The 27,408-nt window shown below is 33.4% G+C and overlaps 3 protein-coding genes across 9 annotated transcripts in view; 1 reads left to right on the top strand and 2 right to left on the bottom strand.

Annotated features, from left to right (window-relative positions):
- how (protein held out wings) overlaps positions 1 to 5,341 on the bottom strand; it is a 64,596-nt gene extending 59,255 nt beyond the window's left edge. For 3 of the 6 annotated variants that reach the window (XM_013318526.1, XM_013318530.1, XM_013318531.1), the window contains exon 1: positions 5,015 to 5,340. In XM_013318526.1, coding sequence (XP_013173980.1) covers positions 5,015 to 5,141 — 127 coding nt within the window. In that variant the 5' untranslated portion in view covers positions 5,142 to 5,340. Of the gene's footprint in view, positions 1 to 5,014 lie in introns of all 6 variants that reach the window. The other 3 variants (XM_013318527.1, XM_013318529.1, XM_013318528.1) reach the window with 2 other exon arrangements.
- A 3,913-nt stretch (positions 5,342 to 9,254) lies between these two features.
- On the top strand, positions 9,255 to 24,599 carry LOC106122580 (uncharacterized). 2 transcript variants are annotated; one of them, XM_013318635.1, is made up of 32 exons: positions 9,255 to 9,342; positions 9,449 to 10,490; positions 10,558 to 10,798; positions 10,930 to 11,047; positions 11,368 to 11,622; positions 11,700 to 12,283; positions 12,390 to 12,544; positions 12,694 to 12,888; positions 13,074 to 13,197; positions 13,315 to 13,468; positions 13,640 to 13,863; positions 14,051 to 14,261; positions 14,512 to 14,708; positions 14,812 to 14,976; positions 15,582 to 15,788; positions 16,556 to 16,760; positions 17,079 to 17,265; positions 17,520 to 17,697; positions 17,911 to 18,132; positions 19,201 to 19,368; positions 19,465 to 19,563; positions 19,631 to 19,699; positions 19,942 to 20,045; positions 20,289 to 20,338; positions 20,808 to 21,006; positions 21,463 to 21,675; positions 22,098 to 22,239; positions 22,455 to 22,599; positions 22,931 to 23,109; positions 23,580 to 23,801; positions 24,044 to 24,127; positions 24,338 to 24,599. In XM_013318635.1, exons 1-32 carry the CDS (start codon positions 9,339 to 9,341, stop codon positions 24,497 to 24,499), a joined length of 6,504 nt encoding a protein of 2,167 aa, XP_013174089.1. In that variant the 5' UTR covers positions 9,255 to 9,338; the 3' UTR covers positions 24,500 to 24,599. The 2 variants fall into 2 exon arrangements, with proteins under 2 accessions (XP_013174089.1, XP_013174091.1); XM_013318637.1 differs by lacking the exon at positions 19,631 to 19,699.
- A 16-nt stretch (positions 24,600 to 24,615) lies between these two features.
- On the bottom strand, positions 24,616 to 27,408 carry Nse1 (SMC5-SMC6 complex component Non-SMC element 1). The gene is made up of 5 exons (XM_013318638.1): positions 27,163 to 27,408; positions 26,795 to 27,093; positions 26,268 to 26,426; positions 25,740 to 25,873; positions 24,616 to 24,876 (listed from the first exon to the last, which is right to left on the bottom strand). Exons 1-5 carry the CDS (start codon positions 27,260 to 27,262, stop codon positions 24,720 to 24,722), a joined length of 849 nt encoding a protein of 282 aa, XP_013174092.1. The 5' UTR covers positions 27,263 to 27,408; the 3' UTR covers positions 24,616 to 24,719.

Genomic DNA, 27,408 nt, shown 5'->3' with positions numbered 1-27,408 from the left:
AAAGTACTCTTCGGTTACTACTATTGAAGGGATAGATAAGAAACGAAGAACACTTATGACGCATGCATGGTAGCGTCAGTCAGTACTTCGTTGACCTTACATCGACAGGATCGGTCACTTATAAGTGCAATATTAAACGTAAATTTATGTGAATTTGAATTAATCGAAATGTATTCTTCATAAACGAAAATGTTTTTTTGTTACATTTGTTTCGTCATGAAAGTAAATACATATTTTTTTGTTGGTGATAAACAAGTAGGTACTTTAATTTCTTGATATAATTACATTTTGCTATTTAAAAATAATAATGAAGAAATCATGTTTAAAGGCTATTAAACTTAGCCTTATCTGATATCACATTGTAATCTGGAAGATGAGTTTGTTTAACGCACAAGATAAAAAGTTATCAGAAAATCTAATATTTCATACCTACAACTATCAGTAAAATCTATAACAATTTAATAATCTGAATGACTTCGCACTGATGTCCCTTTATCGTGTAATTGTCGATTCATGTCATGTTTTATCAATATGATTTATGTTTTGATTGATTTGTGTATTTGTTTATCTTCGGCGCCACATTGTTAACTAGTTAACGATTAGTATATCTTCGAAATGCAAACAATCGAATACAGTGATTGTAAACAACGCGAGATGAACTCTTACAATAATAATAGTTTTATAATTTTGAATGCAGCAGTTTTTTTATATAGAAGGGAGCAAACGAGCAACGAATCGCCTTAAATTATTTGATCCGACGCCCATGGACATCGACAACGCTAGAGGAAGCGCACATGCGTTTCCACTAGCGTTGCGGATACTAACAAAACCAACTCCGTTTCTGCTGTTGTCGTCCTTTCAATTGTCGCAATATACACTAGAAAAGGGTGGAAAGAGGAAGAACAAAATTAGGCCTTTGGCGTGCACACTTGTGATATAAAATGCGGAATTACTACCTCTTCACGTGTCTTCTATATGGTCGTGGTATTTCACTGGCCAGGACATTCGTGCAACAGATGTTATTGCTTACTCTACCATTAATATTTTTCCCTAAGGACTTTGATAAATATTCCCTAAACGGAGACGGTGCATTTCATTATTATTACTAATGAAACTCAAGGTTTCAGTATGTTTGTAAATGATAAAAAATTGTTCTTTTTGTTTCTATTTCTCTAAATGCAATAATTTTTAGGACTCTGTACTATAAAAAGCTAAATGGCATATTATTGACATAGGTAGGTGTCACTAACTGTCAGGTAAACGTATTCTTGTATCATCGGTTAGAACAGTAAAAAAAAATTACGGACGCGAGATTCAACTTCACAAAAAATTTTAAACTTCAAAAAAATCTCTATTTATAGGTTGTTATGTACGTTGATTTATATTCATTTATGTGAATTTGGTACGAACTTACAACAGTTATTGCTTAGTAAGGAGAGGACTAAGCGTATTTAACAAATATTTTGAAAACATAGAAGAGCATTTCTCAAAGTATGCTCCCCGGAGCCTTGGGGCTACTTCGATTTATCTCCTATACTCTAACTCACAATGTGTTCCCATTAGTGTGAAGATCATTTTGAAAAGCGTTTTGTTCGGTACAATGTATTAAATTATCGAATATCCCACCCGATTAAAAAAGATTCCAATAATAAACAGTGATGTAACGCGATACGCAACGCCTGTCGCTTGTCAGCACGCCGTCGATATTTTCGTCAAGTCGCTCCCACTGGACCGGCAACGTGTCAAATAAACCATAAAACCATCTAGCGAGCACGCTCGTAACTTTAATACCAGACACGACGGCCAGTACTAATTTAAAAGAAAAATTCGTGTAACTAAAACAAATGAGCAAAATCGAATTTAAAAAGTTAAAAGATATCGATTTTAAATATGCAGATGTAATTTTAACATATTATTAGTCTATTACGCGATTAAAAAACGTTGGTTACAAATAAACGAATTGATAATATAGCTAATCTTAATAGTAATACATTATAGTGATTTTCAGCAGCAATGGAGATAAAGATGATTTAATCATTTAAAGATATAGAATTACAATCAATATTAGCTGTCGCCCGCGACTCCATCCGCTACAATTGAAAAAAAAATCTGCTTGTGTGTTCTTCCATGCTGTTCTACATCTATACCAATCAACGTGATCCATGCAGCCGGTCTGGATATACCTTCTAACAAACATCCATCGATCCATCCAAATATTCGCATTTATAATATTAGATGTAGTTTCCTTAATTGCTTCGATTCAACGAACTTGTAATTAATATACTTTAATGGAATTCAAGCAACATAAGAACATTTCCCAATAATCCAATTGTTGGAAGCATGACTCATGATGCGACGAAATACCAAAATTTAATTAATAACATGCATTCCGAAACACAAGAGCTCTCGTTTAAAAATCTAAATGTTAAAATAACAAGTTTTCGTAATGTAATATAAATATGACGAATGGACATTTGAATTATCACTTGCAACAGATAAATGATGTTACCGAAACTGGTTAATGAGATTAACTGGTTAATATGTTAAAAATATTAAAATTAATAATTTTTTGAAGACCTTACTTCATATAGTCATTTATATCGTAAGTTCTTTACGAAAAGTTCGTACTGTTAAAGCTTTGCTTTGGGTTATTAACAACAAACTAGGAAATGGAGGGTTTGCTAAGATTTTTATCATAATTTGTAAAATAAAAATCGTTAAAAATTAAGTATCATGTCATTATAATAAGGCGTGTATTAAATTCAAGTTTTAGAGAAGCTAACTACGCTGTCAACTAAGATAATGATAACAATGGGGTGTTCAATCATATTGTTTTATTACATTTGTCAGAGGCCTTACCAGCCACCAGTTTGACTGGACCGTAACCAATCGTAGCAGATTCGTGTACATGTGACATGTTTCGTAAGCAACTAATTTAAATGCGAGTAAACATTGAACAATATGAGAACGTTTACAAGGACATTTCCAACGTTTTACAAACAGACCCATTTTAAAAATAAATTAAATACTTACGTAACATCAGAATCAATGACCAAAATGTGTTTATTTTTTTTAATACGAACACCCTTCAGAACTCAACTTTTTAAAGGGCCATCAGTCGTATTTATGCGGGATAATTAATTGGGTCATTTTAAAACGTGGATCACCCCTATTGCATTAAATTTACATTATTTATTAATATTAGAACTATTACTTCCTTTTCTATTAACTATTTTTATTACTTATAATAATTTTGTTGTTTAGAATATATTAAAAAAAAGGTAATATTGTCCGAAAATATTAATAGATGGAGATAAATATCAGATTTTTAACGTTTGAATTACTTTATTACCTTAAATAAAATTCATTTGACGATCATAACTTTTTACCAAAGACTAAAATTAAGGTATTTTAAATTTTAATGAATGAAACCTTAAAAACACGTTCCATCAGCATAAAACTCTTGTAGAAAGAATCCATTCCTTTATGTCATGTCGTGGTCAAATCATAAAATTGGTCACATCAAGAAATGGCCAATACACAAATATACCAGAGAATCCCACATGATTTGCTTGTCTTGTAGAAAAAGAAATATATGTTTTTTGGAAGGCTACGTAATTTATTTTACACGCTAAATACATATTAATGAAATTATGGCCAGTCCATTTCGGAGTAACGGTGTTAAAATTCTCGAATCGTTCCGGCAAAAATGACACTAAATCGCTGCTGTATGACACGAGGTGTGAGCTCAACATCGCTTGGGTTAGGAACGTGACATGACTTCTAACAATACTCGGTTGCCTAAAAATCCTTCTCTCTCTTTGTTATATCGTTTTAAATAAGATGTAAAGCTAAAAAAACATTTGGTTTTCTTATTATGGTCCATATGATTTTTTTGGAATTCATTGAAGCAATATGGCGTGGAAATAAAAAATTACTCAATAATTATTTGTACCAACAGTTTGCTTTTTTTTCATCAAAATCATTAGTAACATTTATAACTAATGTGGATATATGTAGATACAGGTGGTACGTTCCTACCTATATACTATTCTTATCTGAATGTAGGTTTTGTTATTTACCACAGTACCTATTTGTTAATATTATTAACAGGAAATAAGACAGCTCTTTGACACTATTTTTATAGTGCTAAATACCTACATTTTTATTTTTAATTACTGTCAACATATCTAATGGAATTCAATATAATTAAGTAGTTAGGTCATTAAAATAAATGAATAGCTAAATTTTCCATTTACGTATCTAATACATCTTTTGGGATACCTGAATACAATTAAAAATAATAATATATCAATGCACCATAAATCTTTAATGCGATTAACACATAAACAATGTGTCAGGTCGGAGTAGGTAGGCAGTTAGTTCGCCATTCGGTAGCGGCGATAAGGAGTAGGTACGTGCATGTCGCTGGCGGCCTGGTTGCGACCGGTCATAAAACAAGGCTGCGCAGCGTCGAGCTGCGTACAAATCTCGTATGACTGAAAACGGTCGATGACTACGGTACCTACAATGAGTGGCGACATTCCGGCCACCCGCGGAATGTGCCGCGGCCCTACGAACAGGTTCAGGACTTGCGGTCCTTCTCATTACGCGCCCTCATTCCATTGGACGGACACAATTCACTCTAGTGATCACTAAACAAACATTCGTCTCCGACAGCTGTCCAATACCGCTCTAAAATGAACATTAAACCCGTTTGCCGCGTTCATTTCACCGATCTCTTTCGACTGCAACTATTTAACGAATGTCCGTAAATCACCAACGGGAGACTTTCTGCTTTACTTCGCTTTTCGAAACGAAGGATCGCATTACAAACACCACTGGACCATAACTCGGCGGGGCGAAGACAAAAATAAACTTAATATCGTGTGCGTTGTAGCATTTGTCGACGCACCAATTTACGATCGTCTCGATGACAAGAATCCGCAATAGACTCGGCCGGTAAATGCGCATCGCGGCATATTTAATGTAGCTTAACTAGACTATAACCTACCTTCGTCCAGAAGTCGTTCCATGTGCATGAAAACATTTGGGAACGCAGCCAGTTGCTTCCTGTCTTTGAGCAACTGAGCTAAGTAGTCCGCTATACTTTGCGTCGAAGGACTGTTATTATCACACATTTTGATTATTATTCTGTAACTTTGACACGTTAAATGTTTCTTTAGACACGTTCAATAAGCGATTGTACTTTAGTTACTGGTTATTGTTATTAATGTGAGATATCTATGTTAGAAAAGTTAACTTCACTACCACACACATCGACGTTTCGGTCACCACTAAATGACGAAGTTGACCGAAGTGAAGTTGTGGGTGAATATAGCGCTGCGCCTGCGCTCTCGTCGAATGGTTTTTTTCAAGCGCGTGCGACTGCCGTCCGCTGTGTAGGCGTAATAATAACCTCCGGTTGTCTCGTTCGCACTCGACTACAAACATTGTCTGTCTCTTTCAAATGCACGAGATTGGCCGCAAAGGTGTCGCCATCTAGACGCCACGCTCATGACTATCACCTATTACAACAACGACGTTAAAATAAGTATTAGATTTTATTGTAACTTAACATGAATCAATTAGTTAAAACATACTTGAGACAAGCCAGTATGTATCACTATGTACCCTGCACAACGAAAAACAAGACACTTTACAATACTCCTATGTATTACAAATGGGTTAATCCAATAGGATTTTATTTAATAAATAAAATAGATCGAAAATTTCATAGTACTTTTCTGTTAATAAATATCCAAAGAATGAAAAAGAATTGTCTAATAGGTATAAAAAATTTCAATTATTTAATATTCTCCTGTTTTTATAAAATGTTACCTTCTAATTAATTTTATATTGCAAAAAGATTTCTCGTTCCATCATTATTAGTACTTACCATTGAACAATCACGATTTCCTTGATTGTTTTTTAATCTATGACTATTGTTTATACATATTTCAGTTTATTTTATATTCCTCCGACCGTGAAGCAGATTTTATACGTAATATCGATTTAATAATAGAACAAATACATTTAACGCGTTAATTTTTGCTAATTACAACTACCGATATAATTTGATTCATATTTAATAAATAATCAATATTTGGATGTACAAACTTAGATTAGATTTAGATTTAAGATGTATATAGATATTTACTCTCGTCCGTCTGTCCATCAGAGCAGAATTAACAGAAAAAGTTAGTAGTCTATATGTTCTTCTATCAAATGTATGTTCTACATGTCTAAATTTCAGCGAGATCTACGCAGCCGTTCTGAAGATACCTTCTAACACACATCCATCCGTCCATCGAAACATTCGCATTTATAATATTATTAAGATAGACGATGGTAAAATGTATTATTTTGTCTGTGGTCTGCTAACAGCTTCAATTATAATCACTGTAATTATTATAATGCACGTTTCACTTTTTGCTGTTAATATGATATCAGAATTGAACATTAGCTTGCACAATAGATGCATAGTGTCAGGACTCGGGTTTTTACCAATAGAAAAACATAGTTGTAGCGATCGGATGTATTGAGTAAATAAAAAATTCTCATCAACATAGAATGCGGTTGGCGTTATGGTATTATTTATTAAATTTAAAATTAAAGTAATGCTATTAAAATTACTTATATTATTATAATATTTATCGTTGGTTTCTGAGACCAAAATATCTGTTTGAAATATCAACAATCATACCTGTCATTATCATTGATGAAGCAGAGATGTAGTAACAATATGTTTTGAATATTGTGTCTCGGAAACCCATGGTTAGTGGTATCGTCTACAAAAGACAATGGTTTAAAATAATCACCGAAGGTTTCACGAAATTCGTTCTAAAGTATCAACTACGATTCAGTCAATTAAAAACGTCGGAATTAGTTTCGTTTTATCAATTCCGTTAAAAGGATAAATGGATAATTGACCCCTATACTAAAGCTCGCCGATCTATCGAATTAAGCGGATTAAAAGAGTTCCACTCTATTTCGGAAACCAATATAAATGAAGATTGTTCTTACGTTAAATGTAGATAAAAAGTTAAGTCTTGATAAAGTTTACTGCATTTTATTGGCTTTTATTTGTTTTTTATTTTGTGGATCTCTCTTTTAAATTAATATGATATTGATAATCTGAAAAGGTAAAGGCTTACGTATTTTTGTAACACACATTTAACTAATTTACTTATAATTAAAAGCTAAAATAAAACCTCATAAGCGAATGCGCACGTGCTTACAGCTAAAATCAACTAAATAACGAAAAAAAAAACAAGAATTAAAAAAAATCTAAGTCATTTTATATACATTAACCTACATAAGGCATCAGTTCAATTTAATGCTACGTGTAACGAGTTTAAACATTCGAAATCGTTATATGTCAACATTTTTCGCAGAGACCGACCAGTGTTGCCATAAAAGTGCTGAGATTATGCGGCCCCGCGCCCTCTATGGTAGCTCGCTACCAGACTAATTATCCATGAGTTATGGAACTTGGATCTACGAAGATGGAAATAAAATCAGGACTCTAATACATAAATTGTAAGGCCTGTCGTACACAATACTACGCAAATCTCAGGTATTATTGTTCGATCCTCCCATCGCGAGTTTCGCGTAGCGGTTCGCACACAGTACATCGAATTGTCAACGCAAATTGTATATTCGGTCAGTACAGGCATAATGACTTTACCGCTGCAACGAATCTACAAAATGTCAACTGTATAGATTTGTTTCGCCATAAAGAAATTCATGGTAACTTTTTCGACAATCTTAAGAAACTGGCAGCCAACGAATGGCTTCAGATGCGACGGGTACCAGTCTACAAACTTCTATGACATTGTATTGCGTAAGTCGCTTAGAGACTAAAATCTCTGCCTATCAGAGATTATCTAGCCTTGTGTATGTAGTGCCTAAATATATTATTTTTTTGTAACAAATGAGCTAGAACTTGACCACAGGCTCACGTTATTTAGTGGTTAACTGATCTAAGAATGGTGTACAGTACCTTATTATTAATTTGCTCAATTAGTACATAATAATCTGCACAAAAGTACATAATAAACTAATGTAATGTTTTCCCTAACCTTGTACTTAGACTTAGTGTTTACATAAATATCATGATAAGTTATATTAGTACGTGAATCGAAAACTTTATATCTCTTTTTAGGAAAACCGCAAGGACAGATGATCGTGATATTTAACACAGTTAAAGTAAATGTGAAAAAGAACCGCATAAAGTTTTATAAAAAAAAATCTTTCATTGTAAATTTACAGACAAACTTCAATCAATAGGGGACTAGTAAACCGAAATAGGACATGAAAATTGAAGACAAAAAAAAAGTGAAAGGTCCAGATCCAGCTTAATCCTTTGCCTTAAAGGCGAGCTCATGTCTTGCATGCCGAATCTAAGTTAAAAGTAGTTAACAATGATTAAGATGACAGTATCGTAATCGTCAAGCTTGATCTGTCGAATGAATCATCCAGTCATGGATCAGAGGATACAATACGAAATTAATACGACGTCAATTCGTAATATATGTTATGTCCGCGTATGTAGGTTGTAGTGCCGTGCGCATTCGTTTTAGATCTTGTGTCGAAAACATTACGTCATCTAGAAGCTTCCGAACAAAGGTTTAACGTTTGACATTATCACTTATTAGGGTAAACGACGGGAAACTACTTTCTAAAATCTTTGTGAAAACTTAAGCTTTTTTCATACATAAGTATTATATAATATTTTACGAGATAGTTTAAAGTGAAGACCAATTATCTGTTCAAATTAGGAATAGCTCCTTTTTGAATGTCTTGGTAGACAAAAGAAAGGAGATCAGAATCTTAAGCCCATGTGTTTTTTAGTTGGTAATACCATTACATTATCACATTTAAAAGCTGAATCGTAAGATTGAACTATTGCTATTTTTATTAAGTTTTCTTTAAAGTTTATGTTTTAAGCTAGATATGTTGATGTCATAAAGAGAATATGACTCAGATGAAAGAATTTTCATTGCTCGATTGTATACATATCTTCAGTTCCTTTCTAAAGAAAAAGTGAACTTGTCGTTTACGAGTACCTGCAGCCTTAACCGACAAGTTTAATTTAATCAGGTGACCTTTTTCACTCATCAATCAGTGAAGTAAGTTAACCTAGACATTATAGCCTTCATATTGTGCGTCAAAGTGTCATTCCAGATTGAAATTCGAACTAGTGAACCTCTGGTTTTAATAGAATAAACCTACTAGATTGTTCGTTTGTTAGACATTTGTGTTATTGGAGTTGATGGTATTTGTTGAATTAATTATAATAATGCAATTAATGTAAACATAAACACATAAACAAAATGAGTGAGTATCTATTCTTGTTAATTCGATTTTAATAATTAATATTATAATATGAAATACAGTCTATGTAGTTGAAAATTTTAAATGTTAAAATTGTAAACAATTCCAGGTGGTGAGGAAAATGAAGATTCTTCACTAGATGTATACAAATACAGAAATGAAACTGATAGACAGAAGAAGTTTAAAATTGCACCAAGGATCGGGCGATTGTCGAGAACTCCGACAGATGGTAAAGAAAAACCAACAAAAACTTACGCGATATTACAAGAACCACGAACAGACTACAGTAACAGAAAACTTAGATATGTTATGTTAATATATTGCAATCCAGCATGGAAAATATTTATCCTCTCTGTTCTATTTGTCTCTTATATTTTAGAATCTTGTCTGTATACATTTTGTCGTAGACTAGAAAAATCTTTTTGGATCATCATACTGCTGTTCAGTTTGAACGCCATCTTTGCTATTGACGTTGTTATTATTTTTGGATTGAAATTCTTCAAAAAATGGCGTAAAACGCTAAATTTAATGGAGCCTGATTTATATCGTGTCATTTTAGATATAATTTTAGCGTTTCCATATTCTCTTCTCTATTTTATAGACCCAGATCATTCTCTGTTTGATTTCTATACAATATCGCCGATAATCGCGACAATACGTGTCTACAGAATTATTGAATATTTTTACGACAGATCAACACAAGCAGGTAGCAATCAATGGACCACATTTTTGGTTCAATATCTAATTCTTTTCGTGTTATCTGTTCATACTTGGACTTGTCTATGGTATTTGTATGCTTATCGAAATTATGATATACATAAAAATCGTTCTTCTTGGTCCGTGGCGGCCGTTTATTTACCTACGGAGACTACGTTTGATTGGTACTTCATATGTGCCTATTGGTCTGTTATGTTTCTCACTACAAATGCTCTGGGCGATCTCTACCCGGTGACTACAGCTGAAAGAGTCACAGCTACGGCAGCTATATTAGTTGGGTTTTTACTTACAACCATAGTATTTGTTGGTTCTCTGACTTCCCAATTTATTACCATAACCACACGTCGTGCGAAATATGTAAGGCAGTTGCAGAAAATACAAAATCATCTTAAATTAATTAAAATGGATGAAATTACAACGAAGCGTATTATCAGGTACATCAATAATATTTCCATTCTTATACTTACTAAACACAATTGTAACGTTTTTTATGTTTTAAAGATATTATGAAGATCTTTGGTACGAGAAATCTGGAGTTTTTAAGCCAAAACTATTAAAGCTTCTTCCATTTCCTTTGCAAATGGAAATTTGCTATGATCTGAACGCAGTACCACTTTACAGTTCATTGTTATTTAGAAAATTACCTGAAGCTTTTTTAAGACGTCTTTCAGTGACAATGGGTCATCGATTCTTTTTACCAGGCGATATTATTTACAATCACAATGAGAACAAAACTGTTATGGTAATTACATAAGATATCATTATTTGCAAAGAAGTATTCGCGTCTTGTGAATTTTACATGTAAAATTTGTTTGATCTACCCTACATTGTTTTCCATTGATTATTTCTAAGCGTGTATTTGTTTTAATTTAGGTTTGCGTTACAAGTGGTGTTTTAGAATTATTATCAGATGAAGACGACGAGAGTCCAATGATATCATTTTCAAAAGGAACGTGCTTTGGAGAAATTGCTTTAATATTTAATATTCCAGGTATGTATACTAATATAATCTGATTAAAACAGATAAAAAAGGCTAAAACACTCACGTATGTTCGTAAGTATCGGCATCGACTAGTTTCGATCCCATCGGGGGTCTTTCATCAGGGTGATTGGGACTGGTAATATTTTGCGGACGCGGCCCGTCTCTCCCTGACAAACTAGTCGGTGCCGCCACCGGACGAATACACGTGAGTGTTTTAACCGTTTTAAAAAAAATTATAATGTCTATGACGAAAGTTTGAATAATTTAATAAAAACAATACCTAAATTCCAACGATTATTATTTACAAAATTATTTTGTACAATTTACAGCCAGATGCACAGTAAAAGCTGCAACTTACGTAGAATGTCAAATTCTAAGAAAGACAGAGTTTACTAAATTAATGATCACGTACCCAGATTTGATAGGAGAAATACGTAAAGATATATTAAAAAGAATAGCTCGAAGTCGAGTTAGAAAAGAAAATCAAACAGGCGACGATCAATTCTTATTGAACATTTACGTTTCAAAAGATCGTAAAAAGAGCAGTATCAAATGTTTAAAAGATAAATTAAGATATAGACAAGGTAATTGAAATTAACAACTTTAAATCCCGTATTTACAAGACAAAAAAAACATAGAACTAACTAGCAGTTTTTAACAGGTAAAACAGAAGTGAACTTAACAAAAGACGATGAACTGGATGAAAATTGTTTAGATCTCTACATACTTTCCGATCACATAAAAAAGAGAACTACATCGTTCACTTGTCTTAACTCAAAATTCCCATGGATATTGGAATCCGAGTGTTATCTAGCAAGATACTGGGAGCTATACATGTTACTAATAGTTCTCTATATTTGCATACTATATCCTTTTTATATTGGAATCAAACGAAGCTTTCCAGGGGGTTACCTATTCTATGCAGAAATTGTTACATCTATTTCATTGATTATTAACATATTTATCTCATTGGTGACTGCTGTGAAAACAAAAAAGCGACATATTAAAAAGTTTTCAGGCATCTTAAAGTACAGATTGAATTCACCATCGTTTTATTTGGATATATTTGCTTTAATACCTTTCGAGTATATAGTGACAATACATACAGCAACTATGTACTACGATGATTATAGAGAACACTTGTTTTATCTGTTCAAAGGGACTAAATTGTGCCTTGTCTGGCGTTTAACTTATTTCTTTGAGAAGCTGGAAAGAAAGCTGCTATCAAATTCGATTCTTATTAAGGTACACCATAATGTGACACTGATTAAAGTTAATTAGTTTTGTTGGTCGAATTTCCTTGATCTTTCAATGTACCAAAATCCCAGAATGTTTGTATGTTATTCTTCAGATCGCGAAATACTGCACATTTGTGAGTCTGTTATGTTATTGGTGCGGAGTGATCCTCTATATGGAATCATGCTTCGTAGCGCGATGCTCACAAAATTCTTGGTTCGCGAGAGCTATTACAGAAAATATTCAAAAACCCGTGGCAATACAAATGCGGTATGTGTTAAATAACGAGTTTTCAATGCCAAAACACCTATTAAAATCAAAATGTCATCTTACTGAAACATGCAGTATCATAGACTACATTTTGGAATATTACGACACACGCTTGAGTGTAATAAAGTAATTTATTAAAATAATTTCAGTGCAACCAAGACTCAACTTCCACTTATAACTTCGATATACTTTTCGACTACTCTATTACTTTCTGTTGGGTACGGTGATTTTTCTCCGGGAGATAAACATGACATGGGGCTGGTTGCATTCCTCAGTCTTTTCGGAGTATTACTTACTGGGTATTGCATATCGGAGTTCTCTTCTGTAGTAACACATTGGTCAAGGTAAAATAGATTTATGGTGAATTTCAATGGTATATTTGATAAAATAAACTTTGCTTCTTAAGTGTAAAAAGTCAATTGAATCAACAAATTTTAACACACAATATTAAGTTATACTCTTTCGCCTTTACATCCTAGTAATACAAATTATGTTAAGTAACGAATAACTACATTAAAGTATATTTCAGAACAAAAACAGCATTTTTAGAAGTGATTATTACAATTGATAAATTCATGAGGGAGAACAATATGCATCGAGCAATTAAATCAAGAATTATGGCGTTTTATGAATTACAATGGCAATATAATTCGGTAAGGAAAGCTATAAGTACATACAAGACATGGTTTCACAATTTTCTGTTCAACAATAATTAATCTTACGCTAAGGAAATGTGGATCAAGAATTTAATAACACTAAATCTGTTACAGGGGGTAGAATTAACAGATCAGAGTTGGTTGGACACAACGGTGGTACCATCGGAGTTACGAAGAAAGGTTCTACACCAAGCGAGATTCAAAGCTTTAACTTCGATTAAATTTTTTCAAGTGAAGAATAAAGCGTACATACAGACGTTAACTGGGAGTAAGAAAAGAATATTGTAAAAGACACAGTAATAATGCTTCCAGATATTCTGACAGCTAAGGCCATTAAGATATCTTGTACTTCATACTATCTTCTTTTAAATTGTTATACATCAATTTCTATTTTAAAGATAGTTTCAGCGAATGCTTAAAATATGATTTCATATTACAGTGGCAAGAGACGTCATACTTCCACCGGGTGAAATAGTCTATTACGGTGGAACAATACCAAGAGAGTTGTATATTATCGAAAGGGGTTATTGCTTAGTAACATCTAAAGCAATGAGAGAGGAAAAAAAGGAACGCGTCGTAGGCCCCGGCAACCATCTTGGTTTGCTAGTCATGTTGTACGGAGTACCAGCAGTCAATACTGTTGTTACGTTAACTCATTGTAAGGTAAATATATAATAATTAAATTCTGTACCGACTTCCAACTATAGTCCGAAACGAAGTCAAAGCAAAGAAATTAGAACGTTCACAGGTAGTCCCATAGGTCTATAAAAATAGACCTGGCTTCCTTATTACACGGAAATAAAATAAATGAAATCTGATATCATCAATGAAATATAATTATTTGTTACAGCTTATAAGCATAAGTCACGTTGCATACACGTCAGCGCTAAATTTGTTTCCTGATATGAGAGAGCACGATGGTCTTCTGTCACCAGAAGAATTAAAAATGATCGCAGATCAAGCTAAATTGCAAAGCGCTGAAGCATATTTTCAACATTATAATGTTTCTGAGAAAGCCCCGAAAATGAAAATCACCAGCTTTTTGCAAGATTTCTTAGACAGTATGTTGATTATAATCAATTTTATTACTTAACTAGCTGTCGCCCGCGACTCCGTCCGCGAGGGCATTAAAAATAGATGTTGGCGGATTCTTAGACCTACTCAATATGCCCAAAAAATTTCATGAGATCAATTTCAATCGGTCAAGCCTTTTCGGAGGAGTATGGGAACGAAAATTGTGACACGAGAATTTTATATATAAGATATAATTTTTAAGATTAAAAAGAGAACCTTTTTATGTATTACTTTCAGATTCATTCATTAACGTTTACAACGATTATAAAAAGAAGGACCAGAGTTATTTCAAGTCATACAATCAGTTCACAATCCTGAGTAAAATAACACCGTACTTGCTAATGCCTATAGCAATAAAACCGGACGGTATTTTTCTCAAGACCTGGGCTATTATTCGAATTTCCTCGGCCTTTATAATGAGTTTATTAATACCGGTAAAGTATCTTATTATACATTAATACGCATCATTGGAAGGTTGTTATGTTATTACGATCAATATCTTACAAATTATATTGCAAACAACTTTTTTATTTTCAGATTATTGTCTCAATGGCTCCTTTGTACGGTAGTTATAATACGTCTTTATTAGTGTTCGAAATGATTTCTTACGTAGATCTATATTTGATGTTGCACGTTGCGTTTTATGGCGCCAAAAATCAATTAATCTATCATCCGTATTTGACTGCTAAAAATTATATAACGGTAAGATCTAGTCCAGTGGTTCCCAGACTTATTTTTGTGTACTGCCCACTTTGAGAATAAATATTTTTTTAACGCCCCCATATTTTCACATATTTAAATTAATTAAGTATTGTGACCTATATATGTATATTAACGGAGAATTCTAAACGAAACTTTTACTATAACCCGCAATTTGAGACCTGCAGCGCCCACAAGGGGGCGTTATCGCCCACTTTGGGAAATACTGATCTAGTCGATCAAAATGTTTGCATCAATCTCTTCCATATAGGAGATTAGTGAGGAAAACAAAATACTTTAAAAGTCAGTTATGAATTTTAAAAAATGGTCTTGACAGACAAACAGACCGACGTACAACAAAGTGATCGCTCGTATAATAGTTCCGTTCTTTTCCTTTCAAAGGACCAACTAATTTATTAAGAGCGAGTGCTCTTCGGGTGACACCGACGACCACGTATACGTAGATATATGAATGTAGAAGAAGCAAAGGCAAATAACTGAAAAAAAGTAGTTTTGATTGTAAACAACCAATCACTACAAAACAAAAGATTCAGATATTTGGTAACGTAAATTGTTGAGTTGATAATTAAACAGTATCTTCATTGCAGAACGCATTCGTAGTTGATTTCCTTACATGTTTTCCTTGGTATGCATTATGGAAAATCTTCGTACCGAGACATGACGAGAACCATACAGAGGAAGAACACTATATAAATAATCATATGTACCATTGTATTTTGCGAATGATTAATGTTCTGCAAATACACAAATTATACGCTGCTTTTTGGACTGAATCTATAGGAGCTTTAAAACGTGTAAGTGAAATTACAAAGCATATACTGAATGTGTGGTTAATATTCGAAAAAAATTACACGCACCTATATTCAACCCAATTAATTTTATACATCTGACCTTTTAAAACTGGAAAAAAGAAAACAAGAAGAAAATATTTTAACGAAAATAATACGAAGTTTATAACCTCCATACATTTTTTTTTTTATATGATACGGCGGCAAACGAGCGAGCGGCCACCCGAAATCGCTGAAGTAGCGAAGTGATCGTTGCCCATAGACATACGCAATTGCATATGCGTTGCCTACCTTAAATCGACGGAGGAGAGGATGCACAGAGAGAAAATATTTTTCCTTTTCATGCATCCTCTCATCCGGAAAGTCCACTTTCACTTCCCATCCTTTCCTTATACGAAAAGGGTGGGAAGGGAAAGAGGACTAAATTAGGCCTCCGGGACGCACACTCATCAGACGAAACGCGGAATTGCTTCCACTTCACGCCTGTTTTCTGTGTGGTGGTGGTATTTCACCGGACGAACCTGGCCAATTCGTGCGAAGACGTTAAATCGGGTTCTACCACTCTTCACATATATGTTTTGTGTAAGCTGTGCTTTTCTGATCGAAGTCTATTCGTTCACCTGCTGCTGTGTGCTCTATTATATGTCCGAACCGAAACACCCTTATTTTCGTATATAACCGTCATTATTGAACTATTGTTAGATATCTATTACAAATCTTAACTGAATGTTTTGTCTGTATCACCATTTTATTATACTCGTATTTCTTTTCAGGCATATCTTATGAGCGTCGTACAATTCACTTTGTTAACGGTCTTCTTTTTGAATCTGTATACGTCCATTTTGATAACAATGTCGTGCACATATGTGGTTGCATCGGATGAAAATGAGTTTGAGCAAAGAATAGAGATTTTAGCAGCAAAAGGACCTTTAATGGAGGCCACTTATAATCCCGATGGAAATATGATTTGTCAACTTGGTAAACTGTTTTTGTTGTATTATCTGCTATTTATGTTTCCCGTATTTCTTCGATTGGCAATACTATTTAAAACACTAGATTCTGAAGGTTGTTATTGCTTATCGAAGATGCATTTTAATGTTGTATGTTAAACGAAAAATAATTAACTATGGCGTACATATGTATGTCTACTTCAAAATTACGAATGAATTGGTTGGTTCAAAATACATCCTCGTCATTATATAATAATATCGGAATATTATGAGTTTTTATAGTCTTTTATATAAGTTAATACAGATTGAAATGTGAATCAACTTTAGGTAATAATAAAATCGATAGGTTCGTGGTTAGATGAAGCGAAAACATTCAAAGTAAAAAACCTAACGCCTGCGAAGGCGTACCTTTTGGCGTATTATTGGTCAGCTACAAGTTTTAGCGGCGCCGGGTTTGGTGATATCATAGCACAAGATACCACCCACATGGTACTCTCAATTTGCGTCACTGTACATGGATTTCTCTTCTTCGGGTGGGTAGATGTTTTTAATTTTGTTGTATATAATTTATTTCCTTGCAAATCACTCCTTATAACAGATGACTTAGTTATATAAATTCAAATCAATTGCTCATAATCTTAATAAACAAAAATGTATTAGATTCGTCAGAACACTAGAAGCGTTTTTTTTTATTAAAATAAGGATGTGAAATACTACACCAAAATTAAAGGAAAACCCATGACCCATATATCTTTCATGATAATGAAGTAATACCATATTGTTTCAGATACGTCTACGCGAGAATGGCTTCACTAAAAGCAATGGCTGATCAGATGGTGACAAACTTTCAAGAAAACGTGAAACATTTAGAACTATTTCTTAACAGAGAGAAAGTTGCATTTACCCTTAAACGTACGATTATTGACTATTGGAAATATCAATGGAAAAGAACTGGCGGTTGGTCTGTAAGTTCAAAAATCAAGACAATATTCTTGTTCATCATCATCATCAGCTCACTACACGTCCCCACCGAGGGGCTCGGAGCCTACCCTAAGTTAGGGGTGACTAGGTCATAGTCAACCACGCTGGCCAAGTGCGGGTTGGTTGACTTCACACATATCTATCTATTCTAGTTCAGAATGGAAAATTTTAAATATCTCAGTTTCTTTCTTCCACAGCATCAAACTATACTTGGAAAATTACATTCTAATTTAAACGAAGATGCAGTATTGTATATGTATGAGAAAACATTACGAGAGATACCTTTGTTCGAGAACGTGGAATATTCGTTCTTTAGATCTTTTGCAAAACAGTTGCAAGAGCAATATTATCAAAAAGGCTACATGGTGATAAGAGCTAATGAAGTTGTCACCAGCATGTATATTATTTACCGAGGAAAAGTAAGTATTGCCACTATTTCTTTTGCTATGTACATTTACCTTGAATTATAGGTAAAGATATTTCTCAGTAAACAACGCATATGTATTTTTCATGTGTACATTCGTGGGTTTCTACTGTTTGGTATAACCAACTCATATCGTTAACCCTTTCAAGCTCTTTGATAAAAACAGAGACCACATCAACGCAAATGTCCTACCAGTTCTTTGCTATTGCTACAAATGTTGTCTTGATGGGAACTAATTTCGTGAAATATATTCTGAAGGTTGAGGTTACAGAGGTTAATAGAGGGGTCTTCAATTATTGTCGGTTGTTAATCTGGCATCGATGATTAAAATTAAATGTAATTGCGCCATATAATTTCCATTACATTAGAAAAAGTCTCTAATCTTCTATAACATTAAAAAAGCGCACTTGTGCACTATGATTTTAATATTGGATAAAATATAATTTCTAATAAATTCTATGCTAAAAATATATATTTTTGTTGCCCACGTTATATACTGACCAAGTTCATTTAAAATCTCATTCAAAATTGATTCATTGTGAAATCTAGATAGCATAAGTACTAATACGGAAACTTGTTAATTTATAAATTTTCGATTAAGATGATGTCATAAGTTTAATTTGCCTCCAGAATAAGTCGATTCGATAGCAAATATTTTGTAATATTTTCTTTTCTTTATGTATAATAAAGTTTATCATTTACTGTAATGAAGTAGCATTTAAGGCAACGTTACATGGTAAAAGGAGCGCTAAAAGAATGGTCAAGTTTTACCTAATGTCTATGGCAGAAAAAGTAATAACCGAGTAACAATAACCGAGTATTCTGTATAGGACTATGCCTTAACTTTGCTGTCCTTAAATTTTCTCACTAATGTCATAAATGCGAAAGCTTAGATGGATGCATGAATATTTATTATTACCAATCTCCAGAACAGCAAAACAAATCTCGCTGAAATTTGGCATACATGAAGAACATAATCTAGAAGAACCACATAGTACTAAGATTTTTAATTCCACGCGGACAGTCTCAGGGAAAAGCTAATAAATAACATATTTATCATCAGGTTGACATAATATCAGAAAGCAATGAAGTAGAAGCATGCATGGGACCCGGTGGTATATTCGGTAATATCCGAGGTGCGTCGAGATACCTAACACAATCGAATGTTGTCGCATCTAGAAACATAGACCTACTATGTATACCAGGAACTGAATTTTATTCTATTTTAAAGGTTAGTTTCAAAATCCCGACGACATGAACTGTATGAATCAAACGATAAATTGTGATTTTAGTTTTTTGATTATTCTTAATCCGTATTATATTTAAGGGTTATCCATCTGTGTTGAGAAAAGTAAAAGAATCATTTAGTTCCACTACCAAAGATTACGTTTTATCTACTATTATGTCGGAAAGAACTAGTGTAGAAGTGAGTATTCTTCGCTGTATGAAAATAACAACAGAAAGCTTACCTTTAAGACCGTATCTGTCTTTAGATTCAACCATTTTCTTTAACATACGAATCAGGAGAGGAAGAGGAAAATGATGTTAATATATACTTGGATGTAAGTATGTTTTTATGAACATTATTATAGTGCGACAAATTTATCTGACCCGGTGATCATAAATGGAACTAAAGTACAACTCTCGCCGTCCCTCTACGATTGTCAAACTAGAACTGTCTCTATTTTCTGATAGATCTAACAGTGGTTATAGTCGTGACATCCCCGTTACCGGGTCAGATAAACTCATCGCACATATACATATACATTGGTTAATAAGAGTAATAATGACAATAACTTTGTAGAGTCCAGATAAAAGTATAGCTGAGTCTCATGGTTCAAGATCATTTTCATCAATAGGGAATACGGAATATATAGCCGCGAAATGGTTATTGTTCAAACCACATAGGTATGTTAAAATTCGTATTTGATCCAAAAACTACCTACACATTATAAAGAAGACACGACGACTCAATCCTCAGACATATTTTATTACTATTTTAAATAAAAAATAGAAGTCAAATTAAACAAAAAAATATATAAAGACTTAGCATATGTATCATGATATCCCAGATTCCTAGAATTCAATTGTAAGATATCAAATTCAGATCTTTAAAATAAATATTGTAAGATAATGTAATATAAATTACAGATGGTTTCGCAGTAGTGTTGTGCCAGATTCGAAGTTTGTTACATTCATGGGTATGTGGTATTTAAGCATGTTATTAACAATTTTATACTGTAACTAGCTGCCACGACTCCGTCCGGGCGGAATTTAAAAAAAACCTAATAGATAGTCTATGTGCTATTCAAAACTTTGTTCTACATTTGTGCCAAATTTCATTAAGATCTATTAAGCCGTTCTGGAGAGGCCTTGTAACAAACAACCATCTAAACCAGTATTTCCCAAAGTGGACGATAACGTCCCTTGTGGGCGCTGCAGGTCTCAAGTTGCGGGTTATAGTAAAAGTTTCGTTTAGAATTCTCCGTTAATATACATATATAGATCACAATAATTAATTAATTTAATTTGAAATCGTGAAAATATGGGGGCGCCAAAAAAAAATTATTCTCAAAGTGGGCAGTAGATAAAATAAGTTTGGGAATCACTGATCTAAACTATCGGATGTATAATATTAGTAAGATTGTATAAAATATTTTTCTTTTTCAGATTATTTTATTATGTGCCTATCATACATTGATTTCATGATACTGATATATCAAATGGCTTTCATGTCGAATGCTTATTTCCTTTATATTTGTATTGTGTTCGATATTATTTTTCTATACAAGATCTTCTTAGATATGCATACAGGTTATACAAATAGATATGGCGACTATATTCTGAATCCAAAGAAAGTACGAAACATGTAAGTAAATTGCTATATTCATTGTTAAATGCGAAGAAAGTAAACTAATAGGTACTAAAACAATTGAAATATTCATCGTTGGTTCCTGAGACCAAAATCTTTTTTTGTCTCAGAAACCAACAATAAAAATGTGTTTCCGAACAAATAGGAATTACATAGTAAGATAAGGAATGTAGGAGTCTGTTTACACTACATGTGTGCATGTAGTAGTTAGTGCAGTAATCCCAAGGTTACATGTTAACTCCAACCTTATGCCCAGTTTATTTTATCCCAGTCCAGCGATCAAATAAAATGAATGTATAAAAATGGAAAAATAAACCAGATAAACTGCATTCGAGTGTGAGATTACGTGTTTCAGCTGTAATCCAGCACTGGATTTCATTGCTGGATTGGAATAATAACATCAGTATAATCATCTTCACATCTAACCGGATTGATGATATAAATTTACATTAGGTACTTTTCCAAAACATTCATGAGAAGACGGGACTTCCTATCAATTCTACCAGTATGTTACTTAGCATTTGCGATGCAATTAAACCCCAACATACAAAATGCATTATTTTGTTACCTCCGAACACCGCAACTCTTCAGGATTACTTATCTCTTCACGTACAGACAACATCGGAAAATAAACATTGGATCCGCAAATTTATTCTTAAAATTAAAGTAAGTATATTTGCATATAAACAAATCTATTAAATACTGGCTGTCGCCCACGACTCCGTTCGCTTGTAATGCAAAAAAACTTAATTACTTCCCGGTAATTATTCGAATTTTTCTCATCTTTTAAACCTTCCATAGACCTCCAAGAACATTTCAAGACCAAGATAAGATAAATTCATTCAACCGTTCTCGAGTTTTAGCGAGAGTAACGGACAGCAATTGATTTTATATATTAAGTATAAGATACGTAATGATTTTATTCTTTGATATAAAGATTTACACGCATTAGTTACTCACCTGATGTAAAATCCCGCAATAAACAGATGCATCGAAAACTTTTGGTCCAACGCCTTTTCTGTAAAGATGGGATCGCTTTAGGAAAGGAAAGGCGGAGTTGATTTATTTAATTCTCTAATTTCTTACAGCACGATTGTTATATGGGCGTCAATATTATCACACGTAAACGCTTGTTTATTCTTCAAGCTTTCTTGTTTGACGCCGGTTCATTGCAAGTCGTCAAATTGGATGTCCAAAGAAGAGTTGAATTTACGTGCACAATATGCAGAGGTAAGAAATTTAATGTTAGTATTATAAATGTAAATGTTTAGGTATCTCCATAATGGCTGCATGGATATCGCTGAATTTTGGCATAGATGTAGAACAGTCTGGAGAAACACTCAGGCTACTTATAAATTTTTAGTTTTACTTCCTTGCGAACGTATTCCCGTGCGACAACTAGTCTTTAGAGTTTTTGCTAATAAAACATGCTTTTGTTTTTACAGGGAAAGTATTTCTCTCTCTACATAACTGCATTATGGTACATGATAAATCTTTTGACGATAACCGGCACCGGGGATGTATCTTCACAAAACGATTTTGAAGTTATCGAAACAATTATAGTTATTATAATAATTAAATTTTGCACAGGTTAACTTACTGAATATTTAAAAGAAACGTAATCCTTCACATTTAAAAAAAAGGAATAAAGATTTTTTTTGTATAATTCTTAGTGGAGCGTAACTTTAAGGACACGTTCCGTATATAGCAACTAGTTTTACTAATGTTTCCTATATCTAAAAATTATAGTTTAACCAAGAATATAAAAGTCCTAGCCTGAGGGCGCTTTAATTGGCATTTTATTACATCACAGATACTTTTATATTTTTTTGCAATGTGGCTTATTATATTCCTGGTCAAGCTATACACAAAATAACCATTTGGTTATTATGTTCGACATTTAAATTTAATGAGTTTCCAGGTCTATTAATATCAGAAATGTCGGCGATGATAACAGCACATTCGTCATCTCGTATCGCATATGACTATCAGATAAACGAACTGAAAGACGGCCTACGAGACACTGATCTTAGTGACCACCAGATGAACAAGATGTGGGACTATGTATGCGAGCTATGGAACCGACAGCAGGGGAGACAAGTGAGGATTATTCATCATCAGATCACTATACGTCTTCACATAGGGACTCGGAGCCTATATTAGGGGTGACTAGGCCACAGTCAACCGCCCTGGCCTTGTGCGGGTTGGTTGACTTCACACTAAGGCTCGCAAAGACGGGCCAACGACCACAGCCGCCAGCAACAAGCAATTCACAATATTTTTTATACATTTTGTTAACGTAGCGAGTGGCCACCACCGGCCGCACGTTCTAACAATATTTATGAAAAATCGTGTGAACTTCTTGTCGGTGGCCACCGATAACTGTAGTCGGTGGTCAGTCTGCACCGAGCCTTATATGTATAAAGAGTATCCCTTTAGTTATTTCTTAGTATCTCAACAATTTGGTAGATTAATTAACAATATTTCTATTGCTTTTTATGTGAAGAAGTTACACATTAAAGTATACTCAAAATTGAGTAGAAAATAATTCAAGACCCTCATTTTTTTAGATGCCGGAGTTAGTTTACAAATTACCATTCCGTTTACGATGTCAAGTGATGCAAGCAGTGTATGGGAGTCATATAAGAGAGTCGGTTATCTTTGAGAAAACGGACGACGACTTTAAAAGGATGTTAGTTATGTGGATGAAACACTGTGTCTTCTTCCCTGGGAACTACATAGTGCAACGCGGAGACTCCGATCAATGTATCTACTTTATACATAGGGGAGAGGTAAAGATAATAGTGAACGTGTTTTGTAAGCTGTAGATTTTAAATCATGAGACTATATCTTTATCTTATCGTCGGTTTTCACTGCAAAAACGTGCAAAACATATTGCTATTTAAAATCTAAGATGAAAAAACATTTTGGAAGAATTAGAAAAGAAGAAAAACCTTTAGAAGAAGAAACAAAAATCCACGTTTAGAAAAAAATAATTCTAAGACAAAAAAATATAAAAATGTAACTTTTTTAGGTTGAAGTATTGACAGTTCATCCTAATTTAACCGAGTCAATTTACGATGTTCTGGGACCGGAAGATAGCTTTGGCATAGCTCAGGCAAGTGCAATCATTAGTTTATATGGCTTTCAGTATGCTGGATTCCAAACAAGAACCGAAACCATAGGCAAACTAGCAAATTTTTAAAAATCATTAAAAAGTCACCTCCGTTTAAGCTTTTGATCAAAACAAAAACTAGTATAAACCATCAGCTATCATAATAATAATAACATTCATTAAAGTAAAGCATCATTTTAATATTAATTACAGGGACTATTTGTTGGTGTACAACATTTTTTCTCATTCAGAGCAAGAACTGTTGTCGATATAGTATATTTGAAATTAGACGAATGGAAATATTTATTGGATTTCTATCCAAAATCAGCAAAACTTGTGAGGAAGAAAGTTGAAAATGTTTATTTAGCTATATAACGCTTAGAATAGTAAAAAGTATACTTTGACCAGTTTAAAACATTAAATTCTTCATAACCTAACCTCTAATATAAAAAATAATAATTAAAGGAAATATGAAAAAAATAACATGGCTTTAATTTTAGACAAAACAAACACTTCACATTCATGTGATCAACACATAATAAATCTACAAATCACAAAATATTACTTAAAAATAAAACTAAATTAAAAAAGTACCCTATTCCGGTCGTTTCCTCTTCCTTGTAATCCTCTGTGAGATCTCTGGAATGATTTCCTGTGTGCCATCATCTACATCCATAGAACTGCATGTAAGAGGTTCAGTTTCATCACATATTGTCTCCTGAGTTTCTCTCAAACGCACACTTTGTGACAAACTGGAATTGACAAAATAAATATGTTAAAAACATTGTCTTGTTACTTTTAAATTGATTCATTGAACATAATATTCTGATCTGATGTTGGTCTGAAATAGGTATTTGCATAGGTCACCCTCGAGGGACCTATGAAATAGGTTGAGGTTTAGTTTTCGGTATGGAGGAAACAATCATTTTTTATATAACAGAAGGGGGCAAACGAACGGCCTGAACACCGAGGTGATCAACGACACCCTTGGACATTTGCAACACCAGAGGAATGGTATGCGCGTTTCGCAGGGTATCCTAACAAAGATACCCTGATCCTTGGGAAAAAAAGGTTAAATGATGGTTTATCCTACTAAACTTCCTCAGTGGCCTTCCTCTAGTGCCACTGGTGGAACACACTAGTGCTCCTCAAGGCAGGCCTACACACACTAGGTCCAGCAATGACCTGATTTAGCTTGCGAGAGTATCCTGGATAAGGGAGACAGGACCAATTATGGTGGCGATCTTTGAGGGAGGCCTATGCCCTACATTGGGCGGCGTGTGGCTGAGATGATAAGGTAGTTTAAATATGTGTTTCTGCCGCAAAAATTTAAAACTCATCTCTCAGTCTACTTTGAAAACCTGAGATAATATATTGTAGTTTTTTTTAAAGTAAAACCTCAAAATTACTTACTTCAAACATTTATTTAAATTTGAGTGCTAAAAACATAGGATTTCTTCTTTCTTTGTCTAGTAAAATTTTTTTTAAATGCTGCATTGTCCAGAAAAGAATCTATACAATATTTGTATCGTAATTATCTGTAGCATTTATGTCAGTTATAGACATTTATAAGAAAAGCTAAAAAAAATTCCCGACATATAAAAATTTTACTCACCCTATACAGTTCAAACGGTCTAATTGAGCCTGATTAAAGTCAATCATACAACATGGCCATTTTTGTAGCTTTTCCAAATATTTGTTTAGACATAGCGTGTGAATGGCCACCCCACAAGCGGGACAGTTACAACCCTGAAGTTAGAAAATATTGATTATTTTTAATGTTACTATAAACAATGATCTTGTTATTTTTAAACATTATGCTGTATTTCTTGACTAAGTACAACTAACTGTTGCCTACGACTCAATGTGATCTTATATGCTACATATAAGATATGCCAAATTTCAGCGAAATCCATGCTACCATTATGGGGATACCTTCTAACAAACTTACATCTGTACACCCAAACATTCCAATATTTTAAAATTAGCAAGAAGTATATGCTTATCTTCATAGATAAGTTTACAAGTGCTAGATTTAAAGACTAGGCAGTAAAACCTTTGAGGTAGAAAACAAATAGCTAAGCATTCAAATAGGTAATCATCAAATACTTTATATTGAAATAGATAAAACTAAATTGCTTACCCTAAACACAACCTGTTTACAAAGGCAGCATTCTTCAATAATATCAGGCATATTTTCACGGAAGTAACCTTCAAATTCATGAATTGCTCGAACACCTAATGCATAATTGGCATCATCCTTGTCCAAATATCGCATCTGACACCATACATTGAGTAATTTCTGGAATAATTAAAAGAAATCAGTTTATTACTGTGTGTAAAACTTTTTTGTTAATTTTGTACACATCCTGAATGATTTTATTTTATTTTTAAACCTTAAAACTAAAAGATTTAGATTTAGAAATTATTTGGACAATTTTCTTAGATTAATAAAGCCATATTTGTGAACCCCTTAGTAGCTAATTGGATCTTTTTCAAACAAATTAATTATGTAGCAATTAAAAACAATAACTGGAGATGCAGCAATACTAAATCTCTCTACTTCTTTCGGTCCGGCGCCATCAAGATTTGAAAATTTCATAAGATCTTTCTATAAACAAGGAGGTTTTATTACAATTAAAACTTAAATTAATACTAGTTATTACGTACCTGTGCATCAGTCTTAGTAAATGAAGATTTCATACTGCTTACTAAATTAATAGCATGTATACCAGTTATTTGCCGAGTTACTGTGGTCATAATTTGTTCCAATAAGATTCGGAAGTACTCAAGTTCAGTAGCCGAGAATATATTTTGAGATTTAGTGGCATCATCATATCCAAGAGAAAGAAACACGACGACTTCTTCTGAGGTAAGTTCATCATTAGTTATCTTGATCTTTTGTTGGAACGGTCGTATTTTTTCATTTATGTCTTTAATAAGATCTTTAGGAGAAACATCGACATCCTCTGTAACAAATTAATTTTGAAATAAAACCTGGCTATCTCATTGTTAATTTTTAACAACTATTCTATCACCTGTAAATGAGTTTATGATTTGTTTAACTTCTGGCATAGCAATAACTCCTCGACTGGCAATGGACCTCAAAAGAAATTTATGTATACGATCGTAAGTCATTATACTTTTTTAATACTTCACTTTGATGTAACGAATTTAAATTTTAAGATTAGTTTTAGGAATACTTCTTAAAAAAAGTTGCAATTTACAGTCCCAAAACAATCCAAAGACAATTTCTTATTTTGATTTTATGTCAATGTCAACCG

The sequence above is a fragment of the Papilio xuthus genome, unplaced genomic scaffold (genome assembly GCF_000836235.2).
Source record: "Papilio xuthus unplaced genomic scaffold, Pxut_1.1 DF826923.1, whole genome shotgun sequence".
NCBI classification, from domain to species: Eukaryota; Metazoa; Arthropoda; class Insecta; order Lepidoptera; family Papilionidae; genus Papilio; species Papilio xuthus.
This window is presented reverse-complemented; position numbering and strand designations above follow the sequence as displayed.

Bases quoted from the DNA above. Each gene is read 5' to 3' on its own strand.
- LOC106122580 (XM_013318635.1), top strand. The intron at 15,789-16,555 runs GTAAGTGAAATT...ATTTCTTTTCAG, and splicing joins CTATAGGAGCTTTAAAACGT to GCATATCTTATGAGCGTCGT. The intron at 21,007-21,462 runs GTAAGTAAATTG...AATTTACATTAG, and splicing joins CCAAAGAAAGTACGAAACAT to GTACTTTTCCAAAACATTCA.
- Nse1 (XM_013318638.1), bottom strand. From the start codon at position 27,262: ATGACTTACGATCGTATACATAAATTTCTTTTGAGGTCCATTGCCAGT. The intron at 26,427-26,794 runs GTACGTAATAAC...TAATTATTCCAG, and splicing joins TTACTAAGACTGATGCACAG to AAATTACTCAATGTATGGTG. The intron at 25,874-26,267 runs GTAAGCAATTTA...TTCTAACTTCAG, and splicing joins GTAAACAGGTTGTGTTTAGG to GGTTGTAACTGTCCCGCTTG.